At 44.5% G+C, this 10506-nt stretch overlaps 1 protein-coding gene across 1 annotated transcript; it reads right to left on the reverse strand.

The window, feature by feature from the left end:
• Nucleotides 1–544: 544 nt before the first annotated feature.
• LOC119270122 (KH domain-containing protein At4g18375-like) lies at nt 545–6479 on the reverse strand. Its single transcript, XM_037552097.1, has 8 exons — nt 6212–6479; nt 4047–4677; nt 3071–3493; nt 2678–2968; nt 1763–2557; nt 1338–1393; nt 1170–1263; nt 545–1043 (listed from the first exon to the last, which is right to left on the reverse strand). Exons 2-8 carry the CDS (start codon nt 4671–4673, stop codon nt 855–857), a joined length of 2475 nt encoding a protein of 824 aa, XP_037407994.1. The 5' UTR covers nt 4674–4677; nt 6212–6479; the 3' UTR covers nt 545–854.
• Nucleotides 6480–10506: the final 4027 nt, after the last annotated feature.

The raw sequence follows: 10506 nt of genomic DNA on the forward strand, positions 1-10506 counted from the left end.
TTTCACCGGGTCTTTTTATCTTTTGGAATTCCACATGTGCCATTATGTACTCTTAGGCAGCCTTATGACTGTCTACCTTCAGATTCGTTTTGCAAAATGAGCGGGAGAAAGGGTTCAAGATGATGGTATGATCTGTGAAATTTAAATGCATATTTTGAAACTAATAATGAAATTTAAATGTTTTATGTTCGCCCTAGAAACCCAGTTATGGACTGATTTGCTGTTCACCCCACAAAGGCAAACGGGAAATTACCTTAATTGCCATCCATTATGTGGTAAATGTATACATCAAGATAATTGTTACTACTGAGCACAAAGCAATACATTTTTTCGGTAGCAAATCACAAAGCATTGTCTAGTGATGGACAATAATATAAGCTGACAAAGGGTAATGGAGACCTAATGTTGTTTCATGTAGTGCAATAACCAATAACAGCTTAATTGCTGCTACAAACAGAATTCTAAGTTCGAAACTATGGCCTCCTAACACAATCAGCAAAATAGCAAGAGTCAGGCCAGTCTCGGAGAAAATCAGATGTGAGTATGTGACTGTGTGAAGTTCGTAAATAGCACTGCATATAACAACAGCTTCAACCATCCAGGTTCCATGTGTACAATGACTACAGAGTACTTGCAACTCTTGTCATCAGATGTATTTCACTCAAAAGGGGGTAAAAAGACTAAGAAAACAAGCACGTTTAGCAGTACATCCTTGGAAATAACCAAAGCCCAGATTATTTTGGTCAACAAACATGATCTAAGTTACACCGCTCAACCTAGTTAATGTGGCAGCTTGGCAATCGACCTGGAGTTTGCACGGTGTTCTGTTGTTCTTCACAACAAGCCTCTAGGGTTTAGTTCCACCTTGGGTAATGGACGTCGCGAGAAGACTGGGATGGCTGCACGCTCTGGCTGTTGGCACCAATGAAGCCTTGCAGAAGGCTCTGCGCCACTCTCACTTGGTCCGGCATACCTTGGATCTCCATGATGGATTCCGAAGAACCAGGACGGGCTTCAAGCAACTTCATTCTTGCACCAGAGATCTGAGATCGAGAACTTATACATGAGAAAAACTTCTAAACTATTACAGGGAATAAAATAATGAAGACTGGCTCAATGGATGACGCAGTCCCATTTGTAGTTCAGAAAGATCAGAGCATAGCTGGTACCTGGCGGATCTCTGCTAGATTGACACCACCAGCTCCAACAATAGATTCCAGAGAACTATTTGGAATCCTCAGTTCAACAGAGCTACTTGAATACCTGCCAAAAGGATTATCTCTCAATGACAATTCCCACGTAGCATTTCAGAAGGGAGACGAGCTGCGAAAACATACCCTGTAACATCTGCCACTCTTTGATAATCCTCACGTCCATGCATCTGCCCGGCAGCCTGAAGAGTGAAATATGAATCTATTCAGCACTGAAGCAAATGAGAACCAAATATATTCAGATGCACATGTCCGCATGTGAATCAGCATGAACAGAGCCAGACAAGGAAAGTTGATAATATAAGTAAAGACCGTCAACCAATCAAGAAAACAATGAACATCAACAAGTTATAGTGCACAGAAGTGACAGCTAGAATGATATGAATGCAGATCAGTATAACCTACGCAAACCTACGGATATTTTTTTCCCTCTTCAGGAATCCCAACCAGTTATGGAAAAATTGCATACACTACACAGTTTCAGGTTTCCAATGAAAACTATGAGGTGAGGGCCATTTGCAAAACAGGGGAACTGACGCATTAAACTGTACCTCAGTGTAATCATAAGCATTGGAATTTCCGGCTCTGGTGACGCCTAATTGTTGCATATTACTATTCCCAGCTCTTGAGAGGCCTAATTGCTGCATGCCTCTACTAGAATAGCTATCAGTAGGCATATGGTCATGATAAGAACGATGCGACATATAATCAGCACCAGGACTAACAGGCAAGGGCATTTCTCTAGTAGGCAAGCGAGCAGATGCTGCATATCTATCATAAGAAGCAGATGGTGGAGCGTCGCTAGCAAATGGACTTCCACTAGGATACTCTCTTCTTTTAGAGAAATAATCTACTGAATCATGGGGTTTATTGTTTGGTCTCCCATATGGTGTATCGTTGGCAGGTCTCCCATATGGTGCATCGTTGGCAGGTCTCCCATATGATGCATCGTTGGCTGGTCTTCCATATGGTGGATCATTGGCTGGTCTTCCATATGGTGGATCATTGGCTGGTCTTCCATATAGTGGATCATTGGCAGGTCTTCCATACAGTGAATCACTGGCAAGCCCGTATGGTTGATCAATGGCAAGCCGCCTTTGATATGGGGAATCATTAGCAGGCCTTCCATAAGGGGTATCATTAGCAGGCCTTCCATAAGGGGTATCATTGGCAAGCCTTCCATATGGTGGATTGGCAGGTCTTCCATACAGTGTGAAATCCCTGCTAGGAAATATATCAGCAGGAGGACCATCAAAAGAGGAAATTCCATCTCTGAGGATTCTATTTCTAAGCCTCGAAGCAATCTCTGTGAGGGCTTCTCTTGCAATATCTGGAGACCCAGAAACCTGAAAGCTCGGAACACATGTAACAGCATAATAACAAGTCAAGAAACAAAAACATTAAAAAGGCAGATATATTGAAACAATATGGACAACTTGATGCAGATACAATTGAATATAAATCACCTGCACAAGCTCATCGTGAAAAGATAAGTACTTTGGTTTGTCTGCTTTTGAATAAACTCGGATTTCAGCCCCAATACGCCTTCTCATTTCAGTAATTACCTTCCCACCTTCCCCAATAATACAACCAACTTTTTTTGATGGTACAACAAGTCTTGTAACCAATTTGTGCTCCTCAGAAGGTGCACTTTCTGAAGGTGCACTTACTGAAGGTTCACTTACTTTGCTCTCACTTACTTTACTATGGAGCAAAATAAGTGCCTCAATTGTTGGGGATACTGGATCAGCCGGAATCTGGATTGAAAAAATACATAGGAGATAAAACTGTGAGGACTCAATTGTGAAGATTGGTATGATAAGGAGATATAGCAATTTAAACAACCATCTACATCTTACCTCCTTGGATGAAATAACAATCAACCTTTCTCCAGAAGCATCTTTGTGCAATTCCTGAACCATAATGCGAGCACCAGTCTGCTGCTCTAACTGCCGAACATTTGCCCCACTTCTGCCAATAACAGGTCCAATAAGCTCAGAAGCGCACAGAATTTTAATAGAAAACTCTTCTGGTTCAGGAACAGGATATTGCAATGGTCCGTTTCTATATGGATCAAGCAAGGGCATTGGTGGTGGATGATCCACATGCAGGTGTGGTAACATGTGATTTTCATGTGGTAGCGGTGGTGGAGACTCGCGCTTCCTTTGTGTGCTTGCATCTATAATTTCTTCAAGAGATGGATTTTCTTTACGAGGATGCCGATGGAGACGAGTAGATATCTCGTAGAGAGCTTTTCTTACAAGAGAAGGTGCACCAGATATCTGACATGATATAAGCAATTATGCATCAATATTATTCATGTCTAAAGATAATAAAGCACACAAAAAAGAGCATGTTGTAAGTGACAGATATCTTATTTTAACTGAACTGGCAAATATCTTGGTAAACTATAATCTAAAAATAAACTACTCCCTCTGTTCCTAAATATAAGTCTTTCTAGAGATTTCAATATCGACTACATACGGATGTATATAGACGTGGTTTAGAGTATAGATTCATTCATTTTGCTCCATATGTAGTCCATATTGAAATCTCTAGAAAGACTTATATTTAGGAACGGAGGAAGTACATGCTATATCAATTAACCCATGCCAGATACCAAACTCTAAAATCCAATTATTTAGGAATTTAACAGAGAATATAAACATAACAGAGAACTTCTATAGTAAAATAAAATGATACAGTAGAGTAATGAATCCAAATCTAAGCTAAACAAAACCAATACAAAAGTCCCTGGAGATCAATACAAGCAAAAGGCATTACAAGTTGGAACACAACACAACAAAGGATATTTTGCTACTAAAACAAATTTACCTGCACCAATTCATCACTCTTAAGTGCACACTGAGGAAGGTTTTCGGATGGTAAGACCCGGATCCCTGCACTGGTATCATTTCGCAATTGTTGTATAATAGAGCCACCTTTTCCTAGCAGGCAGCCAACTTGATTGCCTGGAACCAAAATTCGGGAAGTCACATCACCAGCAGTTTCAGAATTCTCACAGGTAACTCCATCGTTGGAATCTTCATCAGCAGCAATCTTATCATGTATCTTCAACAACGCATCTTGAGCAAAACAATGGGGCTTCATGTTCTCTGGGCCATCAATATTAGAAATATTTTGACTAGCTTGTTCGGAGTTATTTTGGTAATCAAATATGATAATTACTCTCTCATCTGCACCAGGAATAGAATCAGCAACCCGTATCTTTGCTTTAGTCTCGTCTCTAAGGGCCTTAACAACATGACCACCTCTCCCCAAGACACCGCCGATCTTTTTTCCTGGGCACAATATCCTGTAAACGGTTTCTATTGGCTGAGAGGACATATGTCCGCCATCCTGCCTGTAGTTTAGCCGTTTCCTCTTTCCATCATCAGAATTGAAACGAGTCCTCTTTTTGGAAGTACTTTGATTGTGTCTTCTAGAGTTATCATAATCCATCAGTCTACATAAAGAAAGGTCCATCAATATAAAGAAACTGTAGAGGTAGCAAAGAAGGTGTGGGGCGCCCTACGATTCCATTACTCCATTAGCTGTCTGATTATGACACATGCATAACCTTCTCGCTTGTGCGTACCTCAAAATTGAGATATTGCTGATAAATGCTCATGTTGCCCTACGGAAAACTGCTGTAGGTTGTTCACAAGTGCAAGAAAAGGTATAATTTTTTGTAGTCAAATGACTGTTTACAGGTAGGTTACCAGATTCAAATCTATTAACTGTACTAAACTAATAAGATCCTCACGGTTTCATCCAGAGCTCCCACCTACTGTATTTCATTCAGATGAAACACTACCACTATGTAATTGGCACAAAGAAACATGGTGCATGTAACACTGCATAAACAGAGTATCAATCGGGAAGTACTTGGAGTTTGGAGTGCAAGTCCAGTGCAAGAATTAGTCATAGTAATTTGAACGAATAGTGAAAGCAAGCACTTAAAGATGAAATATGCAGAGGGCATAGTGGTGATAAATGACTTAACATCATAACATAGCTTTACAACGGGAAGGTAAAACTGCATAAAACTTAACCAATCATAATTGCATAGAGATCTGAATGGTACTCCCTCCGTCAGAAAATACTTGTCATCAATATGGATAAAAATGGATGTATCTAGAACTAAAATACATCTAGATACATCCCCTTTTATTCATTTTGATGACAAGTATTTCCGGACGGAGTACAAAATAAGTACGCAACCATAATTCTGTCAGTTTATGGATGCAAAGATGTCCTAGCTTTACAATGGTAGAAGGACTGTTAGGCAACTGGAAAGATAAGGCTTGAATTTATAGTATGTACAGAATAACAAGAGAAGCTACAATGCTGAGCGAATAAGGCCAAATATCCATAGAAAGGAAAAAAAAAGGCATCCTAGCATATGGGACTTGCAGCAGCTCCATGTGAAGTGAAATCTATTGGCTTTGCATCTATAAGTGGTAAGAGTTGATGGTGATAATTATAGCGCATCAGCCCACCACATAAAGCAACATGCCAAATTCACAAACACATAACCAAATAAGCAAACAGGTGCGCTAAATTGACCTAGCCCTTTTCAGCACGCTTATATATATGACTTGAAGAAACTCCACTGATCTAGGTCAGAAGAACAAGCAAAAGACGACAGTTTGACCTCGCATATCAGCTCACTACCTCATCCAGCCATAAAATTTTGTTTGGCAAACTGAAGGATCTCGACCTGGATTCAGAAAAGCGCCAGATTGACCACACAAGTCCAGGCGTGTGGGCAGAATTGCTCACACGCACAGCTTCAGTCACACCCATCGAAGACGCCAAACAAAAGAAGCAGTATTTACATCCCCCGCGACACAATCTCCATCCTTGGGGACCGGCATATCGCATCACAAACCTAGTTTCCAGTGCCGGATCTAGATGGTGCGTCGGCTGTCGCGCCCAAAATTCGTGCGGGCTAACTTAGGGTGGGAGCAATTCCCTGGATAACAAGAAGCTCGTACCTTCAAACTAATGACGAAGATGGCGGCGTCGGCGGCGGCGGCTGGGGGATACGGCAGGGCCGCGGTGCCGCGATAAGGTTGGAGGCGGCGACGCGCGTGACAGGGGTGGGGTTGGGAGCTTAGGGGTGTGAGGCGTGGGCGGTGCCACGGCAAGGCGGCAGCTTGGAGCTAGGGCACCGGGGAAGAAGAGGAAATTTCTCAACGGGACGGCGCAGAGGAAAAGTCGCTGTGGGAAGAGATGGATTTTGACGGGGACGGGGAAGACGAAAGGAAAAAAATTATCCTAAATTCATAACCAGGTGCACTTTTCTTTTAGGGTATAACCCGGGGCACAAGAGATAGACCAACGCTACACCTAAGACTAAGAGCATCTCCAGCCGTTCGGCCGATGCTGAAAAAGCGCCATCTGAGACCGAATCGACGTTTATTTTCGGCGTGAGGACGATTGCATTCCCAATCGTCACCCCAGGTCGCCTCCAAAATCGCGCAAACTCGACGATCTGATACGAATTTGACACAAACTCGGAGATTTCTCATTCAAATTTGTATAAAAAACAGAAAAACATACAAACTACGCCTAGCCCTACTACGCTGCGGCCGCCGCCCGCCTTCTACATGCCGAGGAGCCTGTAGAACTGGGTGTAGTCGCCGCCGTCGTCGCCGCCGTCGCCGCCCTGCGTCCCGCCGGAGTTGCCGCCGTCCCTACTGCACTCCTGACCAGGGTCGCCGACGCGCGGGGGGTTGGATGGCCCGGGCTCGTCCTCCTCGTCACTGTCGAGGACGACGACGACGCCCTCCTCGCGTCCGCGATGCCGGGCCTTCTCCTCGTAGGCCCGGCGCTGGCGCGCCACCTGCTCCCGGACGTAATCCGCCTTCACCCACTTGAGGGCGGTCTCGTCGACGGCGCCCATCTCCGCGTGCTCCGGCTTCACGGGGAGCAGCCCCGGATCGGTCTTCGGCCGGACTAGGCGGAGGGAACGCGGGGACGGGCGACCACCCTGGTTGATGACGAGGGCGTCGTTGCGGGTGCGGCGCCCAAGCGGTGTCTCCTGTGGCTCCGGCTTGACGGGGCGGAGCGCCGGCGACCCGTAGGAGCGTGAACCGGAGCCCGGCGATGAGGAAGTCACCGCCTCCATTTGCCGCGACATCCATGAGCTGCCCCGGCGGCGAGAGAAGGATGGTCGCGCCGGGTACTCGAGGCGCGGCGTGTTGCCGGTCTCGATGTGGTCGAGGACGGCCTGTTGGGGAATGTAGTAATTTCAAAAAAAATTCCTACGCACACGCAGGATCATGGTGATGCATAGCAACGAGAGGGGAGAGTGTCATCCACGTACCCTCGTAGACCGTTAAGCGGAAGCGTTATGATAACACGGTTGATGTAGTCGTACGTCTTCACGATCGACCGATCCTCAGTACCTAACGTACGGCACCTCCGCGTTCAGCACACGTTCAGCTCGGTGACGTCCCGCGAACTCACGATCCAGTAGAGCTCGGGGAAGAGTTTCGTCAGCACGGCGGCGTGGTGACGATGTTGATGAAGCTACCGTAGCATGCTTTCACCTAAACACCGCTACAGTATGACCGAGGTGGATTATGGTGGAAGGGGGCACCGCACACGGCTGGAGAGATCTCTACGATCAACTTGTGTGTCTAGAGGTGCCCTCCTGCCACCGTATATAAAGGAGCAAGGGGGGAGAGGCGGCCGTCCAGGAGGAGGCGCGCCAGGAGGAGCCCTACTTCCACCGGGAGTAGGACTCCCTTCTTTCCTAGTTGGAATAGGAGAAGGGGGAGGAGGAGGGGGAGAGGAAGGAAAGGGGGGCGCCCTCCCCCCTCCTTGTCCAATTCAGACTAGAGGGAGAGGGGAGGCGCGGCCTGCCCTGGCAGCCCCTCCTCTCTTCCACTAAGGCCCATCTTGGCCCATTAAACCCCCAGGGGGTTTCCGGTAACCCCCGGTACTCCGATAAAATCCCGATTTCACCCGGAACATTTCCGGTATCCAAATATAGGCTTCCAATATATAAATCTTTATGTCTCGACCATTTCGAGACTCCTCGTCATGTTCGTGATCACATCCGGGACTCCGAACCACCTATGGTACATCAAAATATATAAACTTATAAAACCGATCGTCACAGAACTTTAAGCGTGCGGATCCTACGGATTCGAGAACTATGTAGACATGACCGAGACACGTCTCCGGTCAATAACCAATAGCGGAACCTGGATGCTCATATTGGTTCCTACATATTCTACGAAGATCTTTATCGGTCAAACCGCATAACACTATACGTTGTTCTCTTTGTCATCGGTATGTTACTTACCCGAAATTTGATCGTCTGTATCCCAATACCTAGTTCAATCTCGTTACCGGCGAGTCTCTTTACTCATTCCGTAATACATCATCATGTAACTAACTCATTAGTTATCATGCTTGCAAGGCTTATAGTGATGTGTATGACCGAGAGGGCCCAGAGATACCTCTTCGACAATCAGAGTGACAAATCCTAATCTTGATCTATGCCAACTCAACAAGTACCATCGGAGACACCTGTAGAGCACCTTTATAATCACCCAGTTATGTGGTGACGTTTGGTAGCACACAAAGTGTTCCTCCGGTATTCGGGAGTTGCATAATCTCATAGTCGTAAGAACATGTATAAGTCATGAAGAAAGCAATAGCAGTAAACAAACGATCAAGTGTTAAGCTAACGGAATGAGTCAAGTCAATCACATCATTCTCCTAATGATGTGATCTCATTGATCAAATAACAACTCATGTCTATGGTTAGGAAACTTAACCATCTTTGATCAATGAGCTAGTCAAGTAGAGGCATACTAGTGACACTATGTTTGTCTATGTATTCACACATGTATTATGTTTCCGGTTAATACAATTCTAGCATGAATAATAAACATTTATCATGAAATAAGGAAATAAATAATAACTTTATTATTGCCTCTAGGGCATATTTCCTTCAGTCTCCCACTTGCACTAGAGTCAATAATCTAGATTACACAGTAATGATTTTAACACCCATGGAGCCTTGGTGCTGATCATTTTTTGCTCGTGGAAGAGGCTTAGTCAACGGGTCTGCAACATTCGGTTTTGTATGTATCTTGCAAATCTCTATGTCTCCCACCTGGACTTGATCTCGGATGGAGTTGAAGCTTCTCTTGATATGCTTGGTTCTCTTGTGAAATCTGGATTCCTTTGCTAAGGCAATTGCACCAGTATTGTCACAAAAGATTTTCATTGGACCCGATGCACTAGGTATGACACCTAGATCGGATATGAACTCCTTCATCCAGACTCCTTCATTCGCTGCTTCCGAAGCAGCAATGTACCCCGCTTCACATGTAGATCCCGCCACGACGCTCTGTTTAGAACTGCTCCAACTGACAGCTCCACCGTTTAATATAAACACGTATCCGGTTTGCAATTTAGAATCGTCCGGATCAGTGTCAAAGTTTGCATCAACGTAACCATTTACGATGAGCTCTTTGTCACCTCCATAAACGAGAAACATATCCTTGGTCCTTTTCAGGTACTTCAGGATGTTCTTGACCGCTGTCCAGTGATCCACTCCTGGATTACTTTGGTACCTCCCTTGGTAGGCTAATATCAAGGCACACATCAGGTCTGGTACACAGCATTGCATACATGATAGAGCCTATGGCTGAAGCATAGGGAACACTTCTCATTTTCTCTCTATCTTCTGCAGTGGTCGGACATTGAGTCTTACTCAACTTCACACCTTGTAACACAGGCAAGAACCCTTTGTTAGCTTGATCCATTTTGAACTTCTTCAAAACTTTATCAAGGTATGTGCTTTGTGAAAGTCCAATCAAGCGTCTTGATCTATCTCTATAAATCTTGATGCCCAATATATAAGCAGCTTCACCGAGGTATTTCATTGAAAAACTCTTATTCAAGTATCCTTTTATGTTGTCCAGAAATTCTATATCATTTCCAATCAGCGATATGTCATCCACATATAATAGTAGAAATGCTACAGAGCTCCCACTCACTTTCTTGTAAATACAGGCTTCTCCAAAGTCTGTATAAAACCATATGCTTTGATCACACTATCAAAACATTTATTCCAACTCCGAGAGGCTTGCACCAGTGCATAAATGGATCGCTGGAGCTTGCACACTTTGTTAGCTCCCTTTGGATCGATAAAACCTTCAGATTGCATCATATACAACTCTTCTTCCAGAAATCCATTCAGGAATGCAAATCTTTACATCCATTTGCCAAATTTCATAATCATAAAACGCGGCAATTGCTAACA

Source organism: Triticum dicoccoides, chromosome 1A (genome assembly GCF_002162155.2).
Source record: "Triticum dicoccoides isolate Atlit2015 ecotype Zavitan chromosome 1A, WEW_v2.0, whole genome shotgun sequence".
Taxonomy (NCBI): Eukaryota; Viridiplantae; Streptophyta; class Magnoliopsida; order Poales; family Poaceae; genus Triticum; species Triticum dicoccoides.

Excerpts from the sequence above, each read along its gene's own strand:
- LOC119270122 (XM_037552097.1), bottom strand. The coding sequence starts at position 4,673 with ATGGATTATGATAACTCTAGAAGACACAATCAAAGTACTTCCAAAAAG. Across the intron at positions 2,558-2,677 it reads TTCACGATGAGCTTGTGCAG|GTTTCTGGGTCTCCAGATAT; the intron begins GTGATTTATATT and ends CCGAGCTTTCAG. Across the intron at positions 1,394-1,762 it reads ATGCTTATGATTACACTGAG|GCTGCCGGGCAGATGCATGG; the intron begins GTACAGTTTAAT and ends TTCACTCTTCAG.